At 54.9% G+C, this 25,196-nt stretch overlaps 2 protein-coding genes across 7 annotated transcripts in view; one reads left to right on the forward strand and one right to left on the reverse strand.

Annotated features, from left to right (window-relative positions):
* The window catches only part of STAT3 (signal transducer and activator of transcription 3), a gene marked incomplete at its 5' end in the record, with an annotated part of 60,777 nt that extends 58,010 nt beyond the window's left edge, over nucleotides 1-2,767 (forward strand). For all 5 annotated transcript variants that reach the window (XM_081220391.1, XM_081220389.1, XM_081220388.1 and 2 more), the window contains one exon: nucleotides 753-2,767. In XM_081220391.1, coding sequence (XP_081076517.1) covers nucleotides 753-808 — 56 coding nt within the window. In that variant the 3' untranslated portion in view covers nucleotides 809-2,767. The remainder of the gene's footprint in view (nucleotides 1-752) is intronic.
* A 1,339-nt stretch (nucleotides 2,768-4,106) lies between these two features.
* On the reverse strand, nucleotides 4,107-23,950 carry STAT5A (signal transducer and activator of transcription 5A). 2 transcript variants are annotated; one of them, XM_081219967.1, is made up of 19 exons: nucleotides 23,763-23,950; nucleotides 22,813-22,967; nucleotides 22,353-22,509; nucleotides 21,041-21,130; nucleotides 17,957-18,131; nucleotides 13,125-13,255; nucleotides 12,731-12,882; nucleotides 12,103-12,258; nucleotides 11,504-11,683; nucleotides 10,247-10,334; nucleotides 10,026-10,148; nucleotides 9,605-9,697; nucleotides 8,958-9,164; nucleotides 8,268-8,362; nucleotides 8,054-8,184; nucleotides 7,467-7,622; nucleotides 6,738-6,789; nucleotides 6,537-6,644; nucleotides 4,107-5,541 (listed from the first exon to the last, which is right to left on the reverse strand). In XM_081219967.1, exons 2-19 carry the CDS (start codon nucleotides 22,938-22,940, stop codon nucleotides 5,379-5,381), a joined length of 2,385 nt encoding a protein of 794 aa, XP_081076093.1. In that variant the 5' UTR covers nucleotides 22,941-22,967; nucleotides 23,763-23,950; the 3' UTR covers nucleotides 4,107-5,378. The 2 variants fall into 2 exon arrangements, with proteins under 2 accessions (XP_081076093.1, XP_081076094.1); XM_081219968.1 differs by lacking the exon at nucleotides 9,605-9,697.
* Between the last annotated feature and the right edge of the window lie 1,246 nt (nucleotides 23,951-25,196).

Below are 25,196 nucleotides of genomic sequence, written 5' to 3' on the forward strand. Positions count from 1 at the left end.
AAGTCAGTCCCCTTGGTGTGATGCTCCCATGTGCACAGCCAAGCGAGGGGCACCTGGATTGGTAGAAGGAGTTCTCGAACAGCGCTATCCTATAGAAACGCGCACCCCCATGCCAGAGTAAATTTTCTAGCAGCCACGTTAAAAACAGTGAAAAGGAACAGGTGAGGTTAATTTTACAAATGTATTTTCTTTAACCCAGTAAATCCAGAATAGTGGCATTTCTGCACGTTAGAAAAAAATGAGTGTGGGATTTCCCTGGCGGTCCAGTGGTTAGGACTCCACGCTTGCACTGCATGAGGCACGGGGTCGATCCCTGGTCGGGGAACTAAGATCCCCGCAAGATGCACGTGCAGTGCAGCCAAAAAAGAAAAAAAAAGAAAAAAACAAATGAGGTTTTCTTTCGTACTAAATCTTTGAAACCTGCCCCGCGTTTTATAACCACAGCCTATCTCGGTTGGGACTAGTCACATCCCAAGTGGCTCCAGGCTGCTGCGTCCAACAGGGCAGCCTTAGAGCTTCTGTAAACCTGGAGAGTTGGGAATGAGTTAGGGTAGGAAGGAGGCTGAGCCCTTCCAGAAGGGAAGGGAGAGAATCTGGATTCTCTGACCCCATCTTGACGACCAAGGGGCAGGGGCAGGAGACTAGATGGCAGTGGCAGCCTGAGCCTCTGTGCCCCGAAAGGCTAGGGGTGCGGGCCCCGCCAGCTGTAGGACTCAGGCGACTGAACTGGCTCTCCCTGTGTGTCCCCCCAGAATCCCTCACGTTCGACATGGAGCTGACCTCGGAGTGCGCTACCTCCCCCATGTGAGAAGCCGAGGACGGAAGCTGCAGAGAGAGGTGACGGGGGCACCGACCCGTGTTCCACCAGCCCTTAAACAGCCCAAGCCCAGATCAGCTCAACTCCCAACTCTGTGGTTCCAGATTTTTTTTTCGTCTCTCATTTCGGTTATCTTTGAGCAATCTGGGCACTTTTTAAAATAGAGAAATGAGTGAATGTGGGTGATGTGCTTTTATCTAAATGCAAATAAGAATGCGCTCTCTGAGGCTCTGATCAGGGGGTGTGGAAGGGGTGGCGAGAGGGAGAAAGAGGAAATGTCTTTTTTTGCCCCCCTGCCTGCCTTTCTCAGCGGCTTGTTGTCATTGTCAGACAAGTGCCTCTGGTGCCAGCGGTATCCCTCTGCCTATTTCTGTAAGCTGATGCCACAGCTGTCTCTAGCTACATCCTCCTGGCATTGCACTTTGAACCTTGCTGACGTTCAAATAGAAGATAGGACTTTCAAAGCCCCTAGGTTTCTTTTTAAACTTAAAAAAAAAATGTTTTTTAAAGGACAAAAAGACACTGTATCAGCATAGCCTTTTCTGTATTTAAGAAAACTCAGTTAATTTCCTCGTTGGTGCTTTAGGCATTCAGCTTTCTTCAGGCTGATAACTTATATAAACCCTGACACGAGCTTCAGATCCAGCCCTTAACAGACATCTGAAGATGTGGCTTGGCCTTTGGTTTTCATATAGGAAGGTTGAAGGAGACCCTAAGCATTTTAGACCTTTTTTGATAAACAAAGTTTTTATTTTCCCCTTTCACCTACTGGCCTGTTAGTAGGTGAGGCTGGGCAGAGGGGCACTTTCAACCTGCTCGCCTTTCCTCCCCGGACTCTGCCCCTGTTTCCGAGCCTGCGTGGTTTCTGTGGGTGCCTTCTAAGGGATGGGATGATTCTTCCTCTCCCCCAGTTTACCTGAGCCGCTCTTGTGGCATGGCTCCTTCCCATGTCTAAAGGTCCCTTGTCCTGTTTGCTTTAGGCATCCTGGTCTCAGGACCTCCTGGAATAAGAGGGAGAGAGTTACAGGTCGAACATGAGTCAGACTGGGGGGCCCCAGTCAAGGGTCTAGTTGAGCTCAGGGGAATATGGTTCCTATCCCAGCTTCTTGGTGATTTCCTGCGGCACCTGTAATCACTTCTTCACTTGGTTAAGCCAGGGGCAGAGGCTTAGTGATAAGCTCGAGGTCTGTCCCTCACGTGAGGGAGTGTACACCCCAGCCTACCCCCAGCGCTGGTGACCGTCTCCTCCACATGGGGGCCCCCCCGCGGTGAGGCAGGACTACTCGCGTTTTCTGTGCATCTCAGAACACTCAGCGGCATGAGAGGTGGTCTCTGATACGGGGCCTCCTCAGACCCAGAGGCACAGCCAGACTGGGTGGTCCGTAACTACCTTGTCTCAGTCGACCGGAGTTTCTAGGGAATGCTATGCGTTACACCCAAAGTCGCCAGTTTTTGAAGGAAGGGAACGAGACCTTCTCTCCAAGACAAACAGGGGTTTGATAGGTGGTATGGAGCAACCTCCCTTTAGCCACACTCTCTAGATCATAATCAGCTTAATTCGAGGGACCTCGGGTGAGGATCCCGGCTTCGCTGGAGCAGAAACTAAAACCCCGTGGCTTTTAGGTCGCATGTGTTTCTGGTTTTAACCCTGATTGTAGCAAAAGCCCTGAGAGGAGCTGATACTTGTTTTGGCCCCTCATTTAAAAAAACCCAGTCCTCCAGGACCTGCCTGCCTGACCCCTGCCCAGCCTAGGGATTCCCATGGATGCCTGAGCTACCCACACGGTGGTTTGTGAGATGCTGTCCTGACCACTGCATTCAAATTACAATGTATACTTACTTAATAGTGTAAAAATTTATATTATTGTGGGGTTTTTCTTTCTTTTTTTTTTTTTGTATATTGCTGTATCTACTTTACCTTCCAGAAATAAAAGTTACATAGCAACCGTCTGCTGGCACGGCAGCTCTGTCTGGCTGGAGGCTCGGGGTGGTCCCACTTCCCCTGCTTCAGTTCTGAAGGGGTCTTACAGGCTGAGCCTGGGTCTTGAGAGGAGGTGGTTGACCCGGCCCCGGCCTGGTGGCCTTAGCCTCTCCTGCCCGAGTAGACGCAGGCCCGCCTCTGGGGCACCGAGCGCCTCCCATCTTAACATTAGCCGCCAGCCTCCAGCTCAGGGATACCTGGAGGAGCCAGGGGTCCGACCCCTCCCGCACGGAGGCGGCTTGAGTGGAGGCCTTCCCGCCCCCTCTTCCTGCCCTCCTCCGCCCTCCCTCCCGGGGCCTTTGCAAGCCGCGGTGTCCTGGCTGGGGTCAGATAAGCTACCTAAGGGGGGTTGGGGCGCAGACACTCCCACCACCCCAGGCCTCCCCTTCCACAGTTGGCTCCACTATCACTTTCTCTTCAGTTCGCTCCGTGGGGATGATCGTCAACACTTAACGGGCCGCGGCTGCGGGCCCCGGGCCGTGGATGGTGATAGTTCACAGACCGCGGCGCCCACTCGCCTGGCTCCCCCTCCCCCCGCGCCGAACACCATGGAGACGAGCGGGTGCGGGAGATACGCGCCGCCTCCCCCTGCAGAGATGCAGCTCCAGATTAGCGCGCTCCGGCTCGGCGGCTGCCTCCCCTCCCGCCCACCCCCGCCAGCCCCGCGCCGGGCCCCTGCGCCTCTCCCGGCGGGCTGCGAGCCCTTCCTCCCTCGCTTTGAGCCCTGAAGAAACCTTGTCATAGGCTCTTGTTCCCCGCCCCCGCCCCCGCCCGGGCCCTCGGCGACAGCCCCTGGATTCCCGATGCCGATGGGGCCAAATGCGGAGACTGTCCTCCTCTCGCCCCAGCCTCCCTCCCAGGCTCAGGCCGACCGTTTGAAAACGCAGGGACAGGGGGATGGTGCCACCTGCTGGTCTCTGGGAAGAGGCCGGGGGAGGAAGGACCGTTGTGAGGCTCCTGCAGCTTCCCCGCCATCTTCCATCCCGAGGGGTTGAGGATGGTCTGGGCGCTGGCACTCAGCTGCCACCTTGGAGATTGCTCATAGCAGAGGCAGCTGATAAGGAGAGGCAGGGACCAAAGTTCGCCCCCCGCCCCCGGTAACTCCTGCCCCATCTTTTCCCAGGACCTCAAGTTCTCTAGTCTTCTGAGAGGCACTGAAAGTACTGGGGTGGGGATGGCACCCTTAAAACCACAGAAATGGGAGCAGACTGGCAACTTCAAGCTACACCTTAACAGCACCAGCTACGCGGAAGGAGAGGAACAAAACGACTCCAGCGGTCCCCATGACCCAGGAGCCATTCCAGCAAATTTATGAAAAAAAATATTTTATTCAAGAACACCGTTTACACACGAGTAGCCTTTGTACAAAGAACAAAAGAATCCTGCTTCCCGTCCCCCCCTTCCTCGGGAGATGTTTCAACCTGGGCCTCCTTCTGGGACTCCTTCCACTGTCAGCGGCCCCTGGCTGCGGGTGGCAGCTTCAGAGGGAGGGGGGAGCGTGTGAGGTTGGGAGCGAGGCCTTCGCAGACCACAGCCAGTTATGCAACTGTGAGGAGGCCTATTCCAGGGTCTCCCTCCCAGCAGAGTGGGCCTGGCTCGATCAGCTTTTACGCCTCCCTCCAGACCCCACAGGCGAGCTGCAAGCCCGATGCTGCCCCTTGCTGCAGGTTTGTTCCAGGAGGGGTTAGGGGCTCAACACTGCGAGTCCTGGGCCTCCTGTTCACCACATCCTAGACCAGTGCCTCCCCCCCCGCCACCTCTTCCATAAGTAAGCAAGGTTGCAGACAGAGAGGCGAGGAGAGAAGCCTGGGGCCAGATGGAGGGCAGGGGATATGGGATGGAAAAAGCCGGAATGTGGGCAGCAGCATTCTACACTCGAAGCTGGAGCCCCCTGGCTGGGGACCACGAGGCCAAGAAACTCCATCCTCAGAGCAGCTCTGACAGGCCCGATGCAAAAGACCCATTGCTGCCGTGTTAGGGACATGACCGCGGATGGCCTACATAAGCTCTCAGTTTCCAAAAAGCCTGGAGTCCATAGTCATTAGATAAAGTATAAAATATCACTCAAAACTGGTCTCTTGGTTCTTCCAACCTCCATCCTGAGGGGAAGAACCAAGAGACCAACGTGTGTTGCTCTGTACGCGAGCAGATGCACGTATATATATGCACACACACTTGGGAGGCAAAGCATCTAACTCAGGAGTAAAACTTGAGCTTAGAGACGTGACCTGTCTCCTTTCCCTTCTTGAGTAATTCCATTCAAATAGCTACTGAGCAGGCAAAGGCTCTGGCAGGAATAGGTTTGCCTGCCTGGCGTACCTGCAACTACAGAAGCAGCTCAGTCTCTTCCACAACAGACAGACCCAAAGGGCTCCTGGAATGCCTCCATCTGAAGAAAAAGGCAGCCACGTACCTAGGACTGCAAAGGCGAGGCGGGTGCACCTCGTACACAAACGTGCGCATATGCATATGCACACGTGCCTGCGAAGGCCTCACTATGCACAGCGATACAGAAACAAAATCACAATGAATGTGAACCCTGCACGTTTCCAAAGGGAAGTGCAGGGTTCAAACAAACATTCACGAGAGCGAGCCCCTGGCAGAGGTGAAGAGACCAGTAGGCGGGGAGAGGCGGGGGTCCAGACTGTCCATAGGGCGGCGTAAGAGTTCCTCCACGTGCCGGGCCACATCCATGGTCTCATCCAGGTCGAATTCTCCATCCTGGTCGAGGACGGGGTCAGGGCTGGTAGAGAGAAAGGGACGTCAGAGGGAGCTGGCATGCCTCACAGCCCCCAAGCTCCTGGGGGACAGCGTCCAGCCTGCTCCCCACTCAGACCAGAGTCTCATGGCAGCAGGACCCGCTCTGGCTAGACTCACACCCCAAGTTGAATGAGTCAGTCACTGGCCTTTTGAGAGACACCCCAGTTCTAGTCTCATCGCTCACAACCTCATCGATCTCAGGGCAATGAGGTAGTTGGGTGAACGAGCTGCCCATGAAACCCCAGGCACCATTCACTGAGCACTTACGAAGGCCTGGGCCTTTCAACCATGTCACACCGACCCTCACAGCCACCCATAAGGCAGGTATTTACTCCACGTTATAGAGGAGGAAACTGAGACTCAATCATGTTAGGAAACTTGTTCAGGGCCACCTGGTTGGCAGGTGGAGTCAGGATTGCAATTCCTGTCTTTGTGACTCCCAAGCCTTCGGTTGTCCCACGGCAGCAGGCCACCCACAGCTTGGAAGAGAATTAATTCTCTTCTCTGGAAACTCCAGAGAGGAGCAATTGACACCCTGTTCCCACACAACTCCTAAGAACAACTACCCCATCCATAGCTACCCTGTATCAAGCCCTTATAACAGTCTCACCTGTGCTAAATGCTCTACCTGCACTCTCTCACTTAATCCTGACCTCAGTCCCACGTGGTAGGTCTTTCTGCCTCCATTTTACAGATGAGGAGACTGAGCATCAGAGAGGCTCAATAATTTCCCCAAGGTCACACAGCTAGTCAGCACCAGAGCAAGGACCCTGCTACGTGTAGTTTCAAAATGCTCTATGCTTTTCATTGGCTGATCTCACCCACCCTGCACCTGGGCATGTGCCAGAGCCCGGCCTGGCCTGGGTGATCTCAGACCTAGAGGAGCTCTGGATTTCTTACCCACCAGCCCTCCAGGTGCCCAGCCTGAGGTCAAGTGCCCAGTTCCTCCCCACGGAGCCCCAGGAAAACACAACCTACTTCTGTGGGTACATGTTATAATGAGCCTGGGGGCACACGGCTGGGGAGGGGGCCTGGTCCATGTCGGTGGCGCTGCTCCCGGCAGAGTCCGCAGAGACGTTCACAAACCTGCGAGAGGAAGCAGAGCGCAGCCTCAGCGGGGAGGGGCTCAGGGGCCACCTGAAGAGAGGAGGAGACCAGAGCTGGACCCGGGACACTTACTCAGGGACCACTTGCTTGATCTGTGGCTTCACGTATCCGTCCACTGCTTTAGCTGCCAAGGGCGGGGGGAACGGTGATGAGAACCGAAGTCTCTGGGAGCTCCCAGGGGAGTGGAAACCCACCTGTGCAGTCTGCCTCCCCCCACAATGCCATGGGGCCTCAGCAGGGATGAAATTTCCCACAGACGCCCCATAAACACCCGCTGACAATGAACACCACCCAGGCCCTGGCTTGAGTCTCATCCCTTCTCCTGCTTCCTTTTCTGGCCTGTTTGCTCTCTCTCTCCTCACCCCCACCCCTGCCAGGGAAACAGAATCAACACCAAGGAACCAACCCAACCAATGGACTGGGGACAGGTTGAAGAGGAAAACCCTGTCATTTTGCTTCCTACACTCAACTTGAGGGTAGGTTTGAGGGTGGAGATTGGTGAGGGCAGCTGATCAAGATGGGAGTCGTGTACTTTCTGTGGGTTTGCATTATGGCCCCTCCCCCAGCACTGCGGCCTCGTCCTCCAAGGGCACAGAAGTGAGTCCCACTCAGTGTTTTGCTTTGCAGGGAAGAAAGCTGGGTCAGAGGTTTTGCTTTCCCTTTCTTCAGTGGTGAGCCCTGAAATCCTCTCCACGTGCCTTGCACCATCCCACGGACAAACACCCACAGGGGAAACGGCCCCTCGGCTCTTCTTGGGGCGTGCCCACCGCCTAGCCCCGGGGGTATCTGGGCAGGACGCACCGAGCACAGGAGTATAGTACTTGGAGAAGACCTCATCCTTGGGCCGGTCAGGAAACACGTAGATGAGATAGCTCAGGTCCCCCAGCCTGTCGGCCAGGGACCGGATGGAGAAATCCCGCGTGGTGAACGGCTTCAGATTCCACAGGTTACGGTCAGCTGTGAAAAGGCCAAGCTATTCCCACAACCCACCGCCCTCGGGAGGAGGATCAGAGCTGTGGGGCTTCACAGCAGGCTTGCAGAGACATCGGAGCTTTCACTAGCCTGCACTGCAACCCCACCCCTGTGCTCCTCGGCATAGGGCAAGGAAATGACCACGGGCAAGCAGATACCAAGAAGGCTGGGTCAGGGCAGAGAAGGACTCGCCCGGCAGTTCTGGAGTCCAGGAGGCCAATGATTTTAGGTTCTCCCCAGTGGAAAACAACAGAGAGGGAATGTGCTTCTGAGCAACACTCCTCCCACCCTCCAAGCTCAGTTCCCATCTCTCCCACCGGATACCTTCTCAGGATGCAGGCCTGATGGAGAATAGGGAACAAGGAAATGGAAGGCAGGGCCACTGGGGCTAGCGTGTGGGCACGTAGGGAACTCACGAGAGTCAAACTTCCAGGCAATGGTGATGCCCCCTATTTCTGAGTCGCTAAAGCGCAACAAGAAGGTGCCGTCGGGCTTGTTGATGAGCAGATCATGGGCCTGTTGCTTATTCACAAAACCTAGGATGGCCCTGGGTGCATCAAGCATACAGTGTCACTGCTGGCAGCAGCCACTGTCCCCTGAGCCCATGACCTCCCAGACCCCATTCCTCACCCGTCATTCCAATGGGGCTTGTGATGTTTCTTCAGCACCTCCATGACCCCATCGAACCACTGCCAGAAGGTGTAGTTCCAGCCTGGCAAGTTCTCCTGAGAGCCCCCAGGAAACCCCAAGTCAGGGCTTGTGCCCCCGTCGTCACGGGTGGTTCAGGGAACACTCAGTGCCCTCTTGTCCTCACCCAGACCTTCTCCCAGTTCCTCATCCGACTTGCCCCACACTCCAGCAAACTGCCACAGCCCCTGCTCATATCCTAGGGAACCAGAGAGTACACTGGCTTCTTGCCTCGCAGACACAAGGGTCTGGGACAATCCCACGGGGTGGGGGGCGGAGGTGCAAAGGATTGTCCAAGCTGGATGAGACCTCCAAAGTCATTCCCGCCCAACCCTTTTGCTTTAGAGATGGGAAAAGCGCAACACAGAGGAGGGAAGGGGCCTGGCGAATTAGTTAACACGTCGAGGGCTAGAGCCCAGGGACCCTGGCTCCCAGCTCCGGGTTCCTTCCATTGTCCTGCTTCGGCTCTCATGGCTGCCTGCGTTCCTTGGGGTACTAGCCCCTGTCTCTCCTGGTTGTAGAAGAGGGGGGTGGGGGTAGAGGGGGACCACTGACCAGGGGCAGTAACCTGCGTGTGAGGTGGGGGAAGGGTGGCAGGGTGGTCCCAGGCAGGCAGCGGGCGGCGTCCCTCACCCTGTTGAACTGGGACCAGGACACGGACATGCCGTTGTAGTCCTCGAGGTGGCTGCTACTGCTGTTGAACAGCTTCTGCGCCAGGAACACGAGGTTCTCCTTGGTCAGGCCCCGGTTGCTCTGCACTTCGGCCTTGAATTTCATGTTGAGCGCCTCGCACAGCTGCGGCCACAGGACTTTGTCAGGCACAGCAAACGGCACCCTGCCCTGAAGGGGAGAGAAAAAAGGAAAAAAAGGCAGATGGAGGGAGTAGGAGATAGTTACACACACACAGATACAGACACCAGGAGACAGAGGGGACTGAGGAAGGTCCAGAAAAGGGGACCAAAATGCAAGGGAAAGAAAGGCTGGGGGGCAGGGTCAGAGAGGTGGGCATACAGGGATGGAGACCCAGACCAGGACCCTGGGGAGAGGGATCAGGGACCAGAGCCCCAAGACCACGCTCACAGACCTAGGAGACCCCAGTCCTGTGACCCAGAGCCCAGACAGAGCCTAGGACATGCCGAGGGCAGGGTGTTCACACCAGCTGCCCCCTGACCTCTGGTCTGGCCCTAGGGTTGGGGAAGACCACTCAGCAGGGGCCCTGGGGTTGGGGCTGACCCTGGGAAACTCCGAGGGGCCGCGGTGAGGGTCTCATGGGGACTCACCGGCTCAGCAAAGGCATTGTCCCATAGCACGGTGGCAGTAGCGTTGTGGTCCTGGCTGCCATGAACGATGACAACCACAGGAAGGGACAGGGTCTACGGGAATCCAGGGGATGGGGGGGAGGGCATGTGACCACCGTCTTGCCCTCCTCTCGGGGGAGACTCCCAACCCTCGTTCCTCAAGCCCCTCCCAGCAAAACTAAACCAAAAACAAACAAAACAACACATTTCTTCTTGGCCCACTGCCTAAATTCTGCGGGCTGGTGCCGGATTATAACCTCGCAAATGGGCACCAGCAGGGTGAAATTAGGTTTTCTGAGAGCATCATGGGGTAAATGGACTGAGCCTGTGTGAGGATTCAAGTCTCTGGCTTTCCCAAGCCAGCCGGGCGGCCTGCAAAGGGGACGGGGGAGCCGGGTCTCACCTTCACCTGGAACACAAGCTCATTGCTGCCAACACTGAACTGAGACTCAAACAGGACCGTGAACTTCTCCTCCGTCACGGACTCTGCGCCTCGCCGGTCAGCGCGCTTGATCCTCTTTAGCGACTGCAGGGTGGGAGGTCAGAGGGGAATGAGGAGAAAGCTGCTGATTAAGGACTCGGCTCTGGGCGGGCCTCCCTCCATGGGCGGGGCCCTGTCCTCACCATGTTCCTGAAGTGAGCGCTGAGGGTGCCTGTGGCCTGATGATACTCCATCACACAACAGTTGTTCAAGATCTCTCCGCTGCACTCACTGCGAAGCAGAGAGGAACCCATCTCCACTGGGCCCAGGCCAGGAGCACCATCCTGTCTGCACCCTGGGCCCAGACTTCTCCAGAAAGCCCTGCCAGCAGCCCCTGCCCCTCCCCTAAGAACATTTCTCCGAGTGTCCCTGGGCTCACTTTCTCATCAACCTGAGAGCACCTGAGCAAAGTCTCCAAGGGTGGGGCCTGTGTCTCTATCATTAAAGTTCCTTGGGTATCAAGATTGATGTGGGGACTACTGAGCCCGCAAGCCACAACTACTGAAGCCCACGTGCCTAGAGCCCGTGCTCCGCAGCCAAGAGAAGCCACCTCAATGAGAGGCCTGCGCACCGCAACGAAGAGTAGCCCCCGCTCGCCGCAACTAGAGAAAGCCTGCGGGCACCAACAAAGACCCAACGCAGCCAATAAATAAATAAATGAATGACTAAATAAATAAATAAATTTAAGATTGATGTGGGGGCCTTCGGCAGTTTCTAGCGCACTTGAGATAAAAAGCATGACCACAGCCTACAAAGGTTCCCTAGATCAACCCCTGCGCACCTCCCTGGCCTCACTCAGGACAAGCGAGCCCACTGCCTTGTCTGTTTGCTGAACACGGACGCTCAGCATCTGCCTCGGGACTTCTGTACTCGCCCTTCCTATCTCCCCAAACACTCCTGACCCTCTCATTCAGGTCTCCACTCAAATATATCCTCAGAAAGGCCCTCCTTGACTACCCTGGTATTGCAGGCGCTGTGATATTGCTTTCTTTTAATTTTCTGTCTCGAGATTAGGCAGGGACATAGCCAGGTTCTATGTGGATCACAGCTGTGTCTCAGTGCTCAGCACAGGTCCTGGGACACCCAGCGGCGAAATCCTTGTTGATTGACTATGTCTGCGAAGTGTACGCCAGGACAGACACAGTGAACTGGAGCGACACGGGACCACATCGCAATGCAAGACAAAGGGTTTCAGAGAGGGAGGCCATGCTGTCCCCATCACCCAGGACGCCTGCTGTAGAACAGAGGCTGAGCTGAGGGAGGGGCAGATGGGAGCAGGGCAAGTACTTGCGGGTGTTCTCGTTCTTGAGCAGCTAATGGGGTTCCTACAAAGGAATGGCCAGGCCTAGAAACTTCCTAGAAGGGGGGATCCCTTTCCTCCTATTTCGAGGGCAACGTACTTGCGGGTGTTCTCGTTCTTGAGCAGCGACTTGGCCTGCTGCTCACTGATGATGGTGGCCTTCACCTGGGGGGGGTTCATGTGCACGTTCAGCTTCCCGCCCACCAGCAGGCGCACGGTGGCTGCGAACTTGGTCTGGGTCTTCAGGACCTGAGGGGGCTGCTTCTCGATGATGAACGTGCTGCGGGGACACAAGTGACCAGGGGACGCCTCAGGGGGCAGCGCTCCGGTCCCTCCCTCCGCGTGGCGAGGCCGCCTTGCGCGGGGCACAGCAGGCGAAGGAAGGGCTTGTGGCACAGCCCCCGGTCCAGGGGGGGCCGCTGCGAGTCGGGGGAGCTGGCAGGAGGGGAGGCAGTGAGGTGAACTCAACAGCTGAAACGGGCTGCAGGGAACAAGCCCATACAGTGTCCACGAGAGAAACTGGGCAAGGTCGACAGCAAGAGGCCACGGCAACAGGCGACGGAGGGGGATGGGATGAGGGTGTGAGGCAGAGACGGAAGGGTTTAAGCCGGAGCGCAGCGCCCTATCTGTGAAGACCCTGCTGCCCGCGACCCAGGCCAACCGGATGGGGCCTGGGCGTGGCCAAGAGGCAGCAATCACCTGGTCACCAGGGCTGAGATGATGTCTGTGATGGTGGCGTTGACCTCAGCCAGCATCTCCTCCACGGGGCCGGGGATGGGCAGCTGCTGGCAGAGGTGCTCAGCTCTGCGGATCTGCTGCCGGTTCTGCCAGATGATCTCCGCCAACTTCTCACACCTGCACGGGAGCCCCGAGGCCAAAGGGAAGGACAAAGGCTTCACCCCCTTCCTCCAGGCCAGACGCCAGAAGGCGCCCAGGCTGGGGGGAAGGCCCAGACCCAGCTCCAGCCCCAGGAAGGCTCGGCGCCTTAGCCGCCTGGCCTGTCCACTGAGCAGAGCACGGCTGGCCTGGCTTCCAGAAACACAAAGAAACACACAGGAGGAGCGACCCTGACTTGGGTCCAACCAGCCTGAGCGTCACTCTGCACACCTGGCCCCACCCCACTCCCTCACCCAGGGACGCCCCTCCCGGGGGAGGTGGCACAGGACGGGGGCACCAAAGTCTGCATCAGGAACCAGACCACTGGTGAAATAAGACCTGGGCCCCGACAGAGGGAGCCGGCTGCGCACGTAAACGCACGAGCAGGACAGCAGCCGGTGGCGCCCCACTGAGCCCCTGCCGCCCCCGCCCGGCCCCCCACACCCATTACCAGGATTGTAGCACGTCCAGGCTGCCCTCGGGGGGCCCTCCGTTCCCCGCCAGCTGCTGCCGCCGCTTCCACTGGATCAGCTCGTCATCCAGAATGATGGTCTGCTGCTTCCGCAGCAGCTGCAGGGTCTTCTGGTGCTTCTCGGCCAGCTCCTGAGGGGCGGGCGGCGGGGGAGCGGCCCTTCTGGGCTCTCAGAACAGCCCCGCATGGCCTCCCCTCACCCCTTGCCGACCCGCTCTGCCCTGCGTGCCCACACAGGGGGGAAGGCTCTCGCCTCCTGCTCTGCTGCGTCCCGCTCTCTTCCTGGCTCTCTCCCTCCCTCAGGTCCCCAGGACGGCTCGGCTAGGGGTGTCGCCTCCACGCCCGGGAGCGGGGGGACGCAGAGCCCACTCACCACGCGGTACTGCTGCAGCGTCTGGGCCTCGCGCTGCAGCCAGGCCTCCAGGGACACCTGCTTCTGCTGGAGGGCCGTCTCCCGGCTCAGACGCTCCTGGGGGTTCAGCTGGGCCAGCTGGGCAAACTGAGCTGGAGGAGGGGACAGGACACCCACGACCATGACCTCTCCGGGTCCAGCAGGGAGTCTGGCAGAACTGCACTCACCTGTTCTGGAGGCAAAACCCTGGAGGGGACACAGCTGACAAGTGGCCAGTCAGGGTTCCACAGCCATGGCGCCCAAAGATGAGTGGGCTCCGTCCCCTGGCCCCCCGACTCTGAGCTCCCCTTGGGGAGTGGGGAGACGGAAGCTTGGGGTGCAGCTGAGGAGGAGCCAGCCCATGGCCTCCCTGCCCACCCAGCCCTCCTCTCCCCACGCGGGGTCCGGCTTAGAGCCACCCTGCCTGCTCTGAAGTGTGTCCTCGCCGTGTAAAAGGTGGGTGAACTCGGGCAAATCACCTCACTCTCCTATGCCTCAGCTTCCCCAGGTGTAAAATGGGAGAATCACGGCACCTGCCTCAGTGGCTGCTGTGACGTTACATAAGCAATGATACAGAAAATACTCAGGAAGCTGCCTGGCACCATCAGCTCCAGGTGAGAGTCAGTCCTCATGGCCAATGGGTTACAGGACAGGATTAAAGGCTGATGGAGCAGCTCTCAGCCCCAACCTCACAGGACGAAGCCTCATCAGGAAGGCCCTGCTCCGCGGGGCTGAGCGCAGCAGCCTCTCCTCGGGGAAGGGGCGGTTTCTCCAGGTGCCGAAGGGGCCTAACATGTTTGTCCAGGTTGGGTCACTGTGAGCTCAGCAGACCAGCCGGAAGAGGGAGAGACACAGAGTGTCCAGGGCCACTGGGGACACGAAAGCAGCAAGATTCTCTCAAGAGAGGGAGGCAGCTCCTCTGCACACCAGCTGTCAGGCGTCTCATCGACGGCGGGAATAAGGCAATGAGGCCTCACCGACGAGGCCTTTTCAAAAAAATCTCTCATATGATACTTAAGACCTAGGCAAGTATTGATAGAAAGGAATACCTGTGTATCAAGAAGCCAGCTTAAGAAAGTAAACATTTCCACAGTTAAGCACCCGTACACCCTCCCCTGCCGGCATCCCCATCCCTCCCTCCACAGGCAATCACCATCCGAGATGCTGGCATTCCTACCCCCACCAGTAGGCTTTTGGAATGTCCCACGGTCCTTACTGGGGCTGAGTCAAGAAGATGAGAGCGTCAGTCAGCAGGTCTTGGTCAAGTTCCCGGCAGGCCTCTGAGGGCCGTGTCACACTGACCAAGGCCCTGCCCTATGGACGCACAAAAGCAACTAAGGACACACGAAAGCAACCCTAGACAGCCAGGAAAGCCCAGAACTAGAAGAGAACTTAGGAATATGGCTGTAACATGACTGCGGGGGACTCAGCAGGTATGGAACAGAGCAGGATCATCTGGAGAGCCACCTCGGAACCCGGCCACCCACAGGGAGGTGGTGGGGATCCCAACACCAGGCCCAGCCTCCTTATGCAAGTGACCCACTTAGGTCTCTCCTGGCAAATTGGAGAAGCTTCTGGGAAGGACGCCAGGAGCCTTGAGGCAACTGTGGGCTCCACTGGAGGGAGCTGAGACTTCCCTTGCACAGGCAGATCAGTAGTGTGAGTTTCTGATGGGCGCACTTGATAAATGAGACTGAACTGACATTGCACGATGGGGACAAACCCAAACCAGAATCGAAACCCAACCTCACAAATAGGAAACAGAAAACCCCAGAATAGGGTCATCAGTACTGTCAACAAGTCAACGGCCTTGGGTAGAAATAATAGCCTGAAATGACCTGCTCCCTAATCTAGCAGGAGGGCCTTCCTTTCTTTCGGGTCAGTCTGGGATGGATTCAGATCTGAAGAAGAGCTGCTAGAATTATCCCCCCAACATTTACTCAACACCTGCAATGATTCAGGCAAAGTGCTCGTCTCAGGGTACAGAAAACACTGACAGGGCAAGGTAGGAGGAAAGCTTAAGTAGTTAAATTAAAATAGAATCTTGGGCTTCCCTGGTGGCGCAGTGGTTGAGAGTCCGCCTGCCGATGCAGGGGACCCGGGTTCGTGCCCTGGTCCGGGAGGATCCCACATGCCGTGGAGCGGCTGGGCCCGTGAGCCATGGCCGCTGAGCCTGCGCGTCCGGAGCCTGTGCTCCGCAACAGGAGAGGCCACAACAGTGAGAGGCCCGCGTACCGGAAAAAAAAAATAAAAAATAAAAAATAGAATCTTAAAAAATTTAAACAATTAAAAGGAAGAACAGAGGAACAAATACTGAAAAGGGACAAAACAAAATAAATATTAACATGTGGACCTCAATTGCTATGGAAGAACAGAGGAACAAATACTGAAAAGGGACAAAGCAAAATAAATATTAACATGTGGACCTCAATTGCTATTACATTAAATATTAATGGACTAAACACCTTAATTAAAAGCAAAGATTGTCAGAATAAATAAAAAAGCTGGACTCAACTATATGCTGTCTACATTTCAAATTTTAAAAAGCATGGATAAAAATATGTTTCTATTTAAAAATAGAATAAGAAGGCTGGAGGAGTAATACTAATATCTGCTAAAGTAGACTTCAAGGCAAAGAGTGTTACCAGAGCTCAAGAAAGATATTCCATAAATATTAAGGTGTCAATCAATCAGAATGACATAATAATTCTAAATGTATATGCATCTAATAACAAAGCTTCAAAAATACATAAAAGGAATATTTACATAAATAATTGGAAAGTTAACACAATACTATAGGAGATTTTGATACCTTTCTTTCAGCATCTGATAGAACAATTAGGCAAAAAAATCAATAAAGATATATCATTGATTCTCAAAGCGTGAACCTGGGATCCCTGAAGGGCTCCTAAGACCCTTATAGGAGGTCCACCAAGCCAGAACTATTTTCGTAAAGTCATAGGACCTTATTTACCTTTTTTTCTCTTAGTCAGTTATAAGCATACAGCAGAGTTTTCTAGAGGTTACAAGATATGTGATGTTACGACAGATTGAAAGCCAGCTCCAGCTATCGCCTATTAAGCCTAACATTAAAGTGATTTGCAAAAATGTAAAGCAATGCCACTCTACTCACTAAATTTGCGGTGGGTTTTTATAACTTTATTATGTTAACATTATATATTATGTTATATATGTTAACATTACTGAATTTATTATTGCTATTTTGAAATAAAACAACTTCAGAACATACATTCAAGTCCACAAAATACATTCACCAACACAGAGCATATGCTGGGGCATAGAACAAGTCTCAATAAATTTACAAGCAGAGATCATACAGAGTATGTTCTCTGACAACAGTGGAATTCAACAATGAAATGAAAATGAAATCAATAAAGATATGACATCTAGAAAAACACAAACTATTTGGAAATTAAACAATATACTTCCAAATAGTATGTGGGTAAAATAATTAATCAGAAGAGAAATTAGGTAATATTTCAAATTGAATGATAATGAATATACAGCATATCCAAAATGATGAGATGCAGCTAAAGCACGGATGAGAGGGAAATTGATAGCTCGGAATAATATACATTAGAAAAGAAGAAAGGTCTGAAATCAGTGACCTAAGGTTCTACCTTAAGACACCAGAAATAGAAGAGCGAAGGAAAAGGCAGTTTGATGCTTCTTGTTCTCACTAGGATGGGGTGGTACAGCTCTGGGATCAATGTGAAGTGAAGGAAGATGAGCCACATTGCAAGACTCTTGTAAGTGTACCTGGGGTGAATTTCTTCTGATTCTTTCCCTGCACCCTTGTCAGGGCAGTCACTAGCAAACTGTAGACCTAGGGGACAGGAGAATTTTTCACTGTCACCTCCTCCTCCCATCTTTACCTCCTATTAGGCTCAAGAAGGGGCATTCCTGGAGTTCCACCTCTCCCCAGCCTGGTTCAACCACGGGACTCCCAACCTAAGTCCTCCCTTTGACTGGGGAACACTTTGTCCATATTCATTCATTCATTGATTCATTCATTGATAGACTCACTGAATATTGGTTAAAACATAGTGATTCTATGGCATATCTCTAGTTAAGGTCCAGTTCTGCAACTTGCAAGAAACCCAGGCAAGGGCTTCTCTGGTGGCGTAGTGGTTAAGAATCCGCCTGCCAATGAGGGGGACATGGGTTAGAGCCCTGGTCCAGGAAGATCCCACATGCCGCGGAGCAACTAAACCCATGCGCCACAACTACTGAGCCTGCGCTCTAGAGCCCGTGAGCCACAACTACTGAGCCCGTGTGCCACAACTACTGAGCCCGTGTGCCACAACTACTGAAGCCTGTGCACCTAGAGCCCGTGCTCCACAACAAGAGAAGCCACTGCAATGAGATGTCTGCGCACCACAACGAAGAGTGGCCCCGCTCTCTGCAACTAGAGAAAAGCCCACGCGCAGCAACGAAGACCCAATGCAGCCAAAAATAAATAAATAAAATAAATTTAAAGGAAAAAAAAAAGAAACCCAGGCCAAATTACGTGTTCTCTTTGAACATCAGTTTTATCATCTGCAAAACAGGAATAATACAACTACCTAGTTTTTAGGGCTGCTGTAAAGGTTGTAGTGAATAATGCATGCAAAGGGTTTAGCCTGGAGCCTGGCCCATAGCAGGGGCTCCATCACTGGGAGCGTTACTCCTCCCAAGCTTTGGATAAGGTTCTGGGGAGACAGACGTGGATCCAGCCCCAACCCTGCAGGAGTTCACAAAGTGGTCTCACTCCCATCCCCCAGACACACGCTGCCCTCTTACACCAGCCTCACCCTGGATCCTCAGGCTCTCTTGATATTGGATGATGAAGTACTCTTGAGTCTGCTGCAGCTTCTTCAGCTCATTCTCTGTGTCCTGTGTGACCAGTCGCAGCTCCTCAAGTGTCTGGTTGATCTGAAGGTGTTTCTGGGACATGGCATCAACCAGGATCCCAGAAGAAGAACTACCCTGGAGACATATCAGGGGAGAGTGTGGGCAGCGGTAAGCTGGGCAGTGAGGATGGGAGAAAGCCTCAGGCCCTGGGGAACGCCAATACTACAGACCCCAAATGCCAGATCTAGAATAAGAAGGAAGGGTACTTGGAGTCAGAAGGAGAGTCATTTGCCAGAATGGGGGTGGAGAGGGTAAAGGAAGAGAAACAGGTGACCTGGCAGACTACGGCATCTTCATAAAGCATGGAAGAAACTTCTATTGCAGTTCTGACCTCCACCAGAGTAACCCACACAGGGTCCACCAGGGTTCTCTCTGGAGAGACTAGAACTCAACATGTCCCAGGAGTTACCTGGGTTTTCCTACTACTAATGATGATGACCCCTCACTTCATAGTCATTAACTGACCTGATGCCACGATGCCACCTGTGCTAGGTGCTGGGGACACAGTGGGGGACAAGGCTGTGTGAACACACGTCATCTGTGTCCTCACTCGAGACCTTCTTGTGACTGAGAAAAAAGTGTGAACCGCTCACAGGTGGCATCCTGGAGACCCCAAATAAAGTGACAGGGGAGGCATCCACAAGGGCTTTGTGGATCCAGCCACTGAACTGCCCTGGTTGGATCTATTCCTTCAACCAAGTCTTTAGGGCCTTTCCAGTGACCTGCTCTCAGAATAAAATCCAAACTCCTCCCACACCCTCCACGGCCCTAGCCGATAGCCTCTGCCTACCCTACCCGCAGCGCCACTGCTGCCCAAGCACACCAGCTACTTTCTGTTCCTGAATACATAAGCGCGTTCCTCCCTCAGGGCCTTTGTATTTGTTGTTCCATCACCCTGGAACAGTCTGGCACCAAACCTTCCTGCTGGCACTTTCCCTGGCACCTTTTCAGAGTGACCCTCTCTGATGAGCCAATTTAAAATAGGACCTCCCTTACTGAAGGTGTCTTGTTCTTGCATGTTCTTTCTTTCTTTTTTTAAATTTATTTATTAATTTGTTTTTATTTTTGGCTGTGTTGGATCTTCGATGCTGCTCATGGGCTTTCTCTAGTTGAGGCAAGCGGGGGCTACTGTTCCTTGCGGTGCGCGGGCTTCTCATTGTCGTGGCTTCTCTTGTTGCAGAGCACGGGCTCTAGAGCGCAGGCTGCAGTAGTTGTGGCACACAGGCTTAGTTGCTCCGCGGCATGTGGGATCTTCCCGGACCAGGGCTCGAAGCCCTGTCCCCTGCATTGGCAGGCAGATTCTTAACCACTGCACCACCAGGGAAGCCTGCATGTTCTTTCTTGTCTTCCTCCCTGCACTAGGATGTGAACTCCCTAAGGCCTAGGACCTTGTCTGTCTTGTGCACCGCAAAATCCCCAAGGCCCAGGACATCAGAGGTGTTGAAGAACAGCTTGATGACTGGGAGAACAATTATTTCCCCCCAACCATGACAGCACCTGCATCGTAGGCACGTATTTCTTTTTTTTTTTTTTTTTTTTTTGCGGTACGCGGGTCTCTCACTGTTGTGGCCTCTCTCGTTGCGGAGCACAGGCTCCGGACACGCAGGCTCAGCGGCCATGGCTCACGGGCCCAACCGCTCCGCGGCATGTGGGATCTTCCCGGACCGGGGCACGAACCCGTGTACCCTGCATCAGCAGGCGGACTCTCAACCACTGCGCCACCAGGGAAGCCCAGGCATGTATTTCTTAATTGGAGCCGAACTCATTTGTACATTTACAGATAGCTCTGTAATTGCACCAAGTCAAGAGTTGTACCAGTTGACCCTTTGTGACTTGGCTTCTGCCCAGTTGGCTCCCTTCTCCCCAGTAGCACTGAACACTTACAGTTCTTCGAACGTCATAAGGTGGCTCGTGCCTTCCTGCCCTCACATATACTGCTGTTATTTTTAACTAGAAAACTCATCCTGCCTCCTTCCTCCCTCTTTCCCCACTATAGTTCGGGCATCCTTTTCCTCAGGACACCCTCCCCTCCACCAGCCAGCCTGCTCCAGTCTGAGTTGGATCCTTTTTCCAAAGAGGCCTGCTTAGCCCTCAGCTGACACCTAAAGAATCTATCATCGCCTGCATTCCCTTTAGGTGGAGACCAGGACTTTATCTGTTTTTCCCATCCTAGTCCAGTGTCAGATGCACAGCAAGACCTCAGTAAATATTTACTGAATGAACGCTCAAATTCTTGAAATCAGTGTCCACCACAAGTAAATAATAAATATGACTTCGCTCCAGGCACTAGTCTGTGGTCTTTACCTATGGGATATCATTTTATGAAATTCATTTTGCTTTATTGCAGATAATATACCATTTGTCCCATTGTCCAAGCAATGTCTGATGTCTTTATGGTTTCAGAACATGGGGGACGAGTCCCTGCTCTGCCTTGCTAGGCCTCGCTTCTCTGAGCTTGCCGGGTTACTTCTTCTGACATAGACCTCAGCTCTGTTTCCCCTCATAGACCACACCAGAGGATATTTCTTTTTTTGTCTCCAGCCCCACTTATTGAATGACAAATCTTTTCCCTGGTGATTTGTAATGCCATCGCTGACATAGACTGCATCTCCTGATGTGTATGTGTGTTTTTAAGGCTTCCTTTTCTGTTTCATTTGTGTCTGTCTATCCTTTGCCCACATAGTATCTCACAATAACCCTACAGGGTAGATACTATGACTGTCCTCATTTATAATAGAAAAAGACAGAGGCTCAGAGAGGTTAAGTAACTTGCTCGAGTCACACAGCTAGTAAGTAGTAGAGCCAGGGACTGAAGCCGGGGAGTGGGGGTCGGGTGTCAGTGTACACCTGCATGTGATGCTGCCTGTCACGCTTGCTCACGTCTTTTATTTCTTTGGTGCTTTCTCATGCCAGTGTTTATAAAACATATAAAAGCAGGTAGAAGGACTTCGCAAAACCTCTCCCCAAACCCATGGGACACTCACATTGTTGGCTTCTCGGACCAGCCTTTGTTCATTGTACAGAATATGGCGGATGCAGCGCACCAATTCCATGGGGCAGTGGTCATACGTGTTCTGAAAGAATCCAACAGCAGCTGCCAGTGGCCATCCTCTGCTCCCACCATGACCATTGCAGTGCCACGCCCACCCCTTCCTCTCCTCCAGTCCCTGCCTCAGCTTCCCCTGGGAAGCCTCAGGAACTGTCACCAGACCCTCTCTCTCTCCTTGACTTGATTTCCCCTCGCAGATCTTCATATTTGGTTTGCAGTGCATTAGAAACAGTTTACAAAGCACTTCCAATCTGCCATCTCCTTTGACTTGTGCATCACAGAAACCCTATGACATAAGCAGAAACTGTTATCCTCATTTCACAGATGAGAAAACTGATGCTCAGAGAGATTAAGTACTTGTCCAGAGGCAAACAAGTGAGTGAGCAGATGACTGAAGACCCAGGGCATCTCATGGCAAGGTCAAGGTACTTCCACTATAGTCCTGGCCCTGGGTTCCTAGTTTGCTTCCCTCTTCCCACAGGTTTCTCGTGTTTCCTGCCTCTTCTGGGATGGACTTTTATTTTCCTGGCTGCTTGTGTTTAAGAAGGGCTCTCTAAATCTTCAAGTGAGTTCCAACAAATGCTCAACTATGATCACCACCCTCACCCCTCTCCTGCTGCCACAAAAACTTCCTCTCTCCCTTATATTCCTTCCCCCCGCATCGTCAGGTGAAGGAGAAGCTACACCTTACATCTAAAACCTTAATTCAAGGCTCCGGGACAACTCTGTTCCTCTTGCACACCACTTCAGCAGCTCTTTGAAAAGCCTTTAAAAGAGCCCCAAGAGGGATGCCTGGCTGCCTCGTTGCCTCATTTCTAGAATCTGTCACTATTCCTTTCTCTGACAACAGAATCTTGACTTGGTCTACCCCCATCCCTTCTGCTTCGTCTGCCCAGAATGCAATTTCACCCATCCCCCTTCTCTTGGGGACAAACACGCCCCACCTCTTGCTTTAGAATATGCTAAGGGGAATCTGACAGGTCTGATTTAGAAAGAGGGGGTGGGGGAAATCGAAGCACAGAAAAGTTGCCGATAAGCTCAGGGTCATACGGTGAGTCAGTGGCCAAACCAGGAAAAAAAACCCAGGGTTCTGGTGCTGGAAAGAGAAGGCGGACACTGCACCCTGCAGATGGCCCAGAGCTCACACCCACCTGGAGCTTCGTGGCCCCAAGCTCATACCCACCTGGAGCTGCGTGGCCTGGAGCTCATGCCCACCTGGAGCCTCGAGGCCCCAAGATCACACCCACCTGGAGCTGCGTGGCGTAGTGCCCCAGTTTGATCTTCAGTAAGAACCCATCTTCCCCTACTTGGTGTTCAGCCTTCTTCTGCAGCTCCTGCACCAGGCCCTCCAGGAGCTGGGTGGCCTGGGGTCGGTCCTGGGCATTGTCCAGGTCGATGGCATCCCTTGGGGCAGGGCAGGAGAGAGAAGCCTACTATGGCGCCTCCTTGGGCATGGAGGTCAGGCACCAAGAGTGACGTGGAAATCCAAGGCTCGTGCCCACCAGACTTGTTCCTGGCAGTTCCACAGGCACCAGAGTCTAGAAACATTCCCTCTCCAATCCCAGACTCCCATTTCCCTGTTCCCCTTTTCCAAGGACACCGCCTCTCTTCTGCACAGAGCGGGAGAGACAGGACCAGAATCTCACCAAACCACAAAGAGGAGACAAAAGCCAAGGGGCCTGGATGGCACCAGGCAGGGGCACCTACCACGGCTGGCTCTCGATCCACTGCGCTAAGTAATGCCGGACCTCGATGGGGAAGTGCTGCCCATACAGCACCTGCATCTGGCGAAGCGCATCTCCCTGCAGCTGTTGGGCCTGGATCCAGCCCGCCATGTCCGTTCACCTAGCGCGAGCAGGGGGCTGAAGAGGCGCCTCCTTGTTAGAGGCGAGGGCTGGGCCTGCCTCTGGCCCTGCCATGCCCACCCATCCCTGGACCGCGGTCAGGCCCGGCCCCTCCCCTCCCACAGACACGCTTTCCTGTGCGGGAAGAGAGACGGTGAGGAGGGGAAGGCCGGCCTTCCCTCCAGCGAGGAGCCCGCTGAGGCTTGGGGAGGGGCTCCCGAAAGTCAGGTGCCCTCCCCCTCTTCCTCTCCCCTCGCCCCACCGGGGCTTCCCCGGGGGGAACAGCTAGAAACTGAAAGAGAAACTTGATGGCGGAGGCCCACGGGCCCTCTGGGGAGGGCTGCAAGAATCCCCCCACCCTGCTTCGAACCCCGAGTTCCCATTTCTGGGAACGGGGGATATTCCAGCCCAACGTTTGGGCAACGCCACCGACGGTTCCCACTGGACAGCTCTGTCACCGTAAGCACGTGGCTGGGGTTAAGGAGAGAGGGCTGGGGAGACAGACACTCCCTCTCTTGGGCTGCGTCCCCCAAGCTGTGCCCCAGGTCTCCCACTGTCCAGTCCAACAGCGCCCCCTGCCCTCTGCCGGCAAGGATGGCGTCCACCCTCGGCCCCCTGCCTGCATCAGCGTCCCGCGTCCCTCGTCTCTCGTCCGCGCTGCGCGCTGCGCCGAAACTCCCTCTCGGTCCCGGGGACCGTCCCCTGCACCCCTACTCCCGTCGGGCTCCGGGTCCCGCGGTGAGGGGGCCGGGGCAGCAGCCAGAGGCCCCCTCTGGGCGCGCGCCGCCGGGGACGCGCGGCCGGGCCACCCACCTGGTCGCGCAGAGCAGTCCGGCTGCGGGGCTGACGCTCACTCCCGGCCCGGGCTCCTGGCGGCGGCGGAGGCGGTGGCGGCGGCTGTTACTACAGGAAGGAGCCGAGAGCAGCGATTTCCTCCTCAAAGGTCAGCTGCCTCTGATAGACCATACACAGCGCGCGAGCTCTCGCCAACACCCCTCCCAGCCTCGGTCGCTCCCTCCCTGCCTCCGCCCTTGGTGGCTAGCTCCCCGGCGAGTGCACAGCGGCGGCGGCCGCGGCCGGGCCCCAGGCAGCGAGGCGGGGCTGGCGCCGAGCACAGGGGCTGCCCCGATGGCCGGGTCACCGGGGAGTCCCAGCCAGCCCTCGCCGGCGGCCCCGCGGAGCTGCCGCGGACCGTGCTAAGCAAGAGGCGCAGGAGTGGCTGGAGGATGAGGGTGGGAGGGCTGGGAAATCCCGGGCTCCGGAAATCCCAAAGCAGGGCCTCAGTTTTCTCATCTGTAAAAAGGGAGGAGGGAAGGGTTGGAGCAGCCTTCCAGCCCTGGCGTTTGTCATCTTTTGAGTCTCTAGATTTAAAAAGTTTAGTGTGTGTGTGCGTGTGTGTTTGTGTGGGTTGGGGACACAGCTTTTGTAATCTCAGAGACAAAGCGTATTGAGGGGAAAGACTGGGGATTCCAGAGAAGGCCAGGGGGCCTTCACCAGGGGGCCCCCCCTCACCCAGGGGGCCCCACCGCCCTTCCTTACATCACTCCCGCCACTGTGCACCCCCGCCTGCAGTAGAAAAAAGAAAGAACCCTGGCAGGCAAATGTTTCAACCCCCTGAAATTATGCAGATAAGAAATGGAGTCCAGAGAGGGGAGGGGGCTTGCGTAGGGTCCCACAGTGGGCACAGGGCCTAGTCCACAGACTATGGTCCATACATGATCCTGCCTCTCCACTCACCCCAGCCCAGTCACATCTGAGGCTGGTCCTGTCTTCGGAAAGTCCAGGGAGGGGTGTCTTGAATCCTCACAAGCTCAGGACTGCCTATAAGCCTTGACAGAGCAGGGAACACCTTCCCTGAGCCTTGCCTGGGTCCCAGCCCCCTCCCTGAGAGCCCCCCTACGGGGCCTGTGGAGTTGGGCAAGGCTGCCCTGGAAGCCTTCCATTCCCTTTACCCAGCTTCCCTCTCCTCTGGGGCCGCCCCCGTGCCTGGCAGCTGGTCTTGGCAGCACCAAGGGAGGGGCCAGTCTGGCAGCCCACTCAGGGCTGGCTGGGCCAAGACCTCATGTACTGGGGGCAATCATTCTCCTCTCCCTCCCTCCCGCCCTAATTCCTTCTTGAATCTGCCCTTTTCTCTCCATTCCTTCCCCCCCTCCACGTGCCCCCCCATCTTCTTACCGCTCACTACTTCCCCACTTTCATTCTCTCACTTCAGAGAAAACCCGAAGTTTAAAGCTGTAGAAGCTGAAT

The sequence above is a fragment of the Mesoplodon bidens genome (assembly GCF_964165515.1).
Source record: "Mesoplodon bidens genome assembly, chromosome: 19".
Taxonomy (NCBI): Eukaryota; Metazoa; Chordata; class Mammalia; order Artiodactyla; family Ziphiidae; genus Mesoplodon; species Mesoplodon bidens.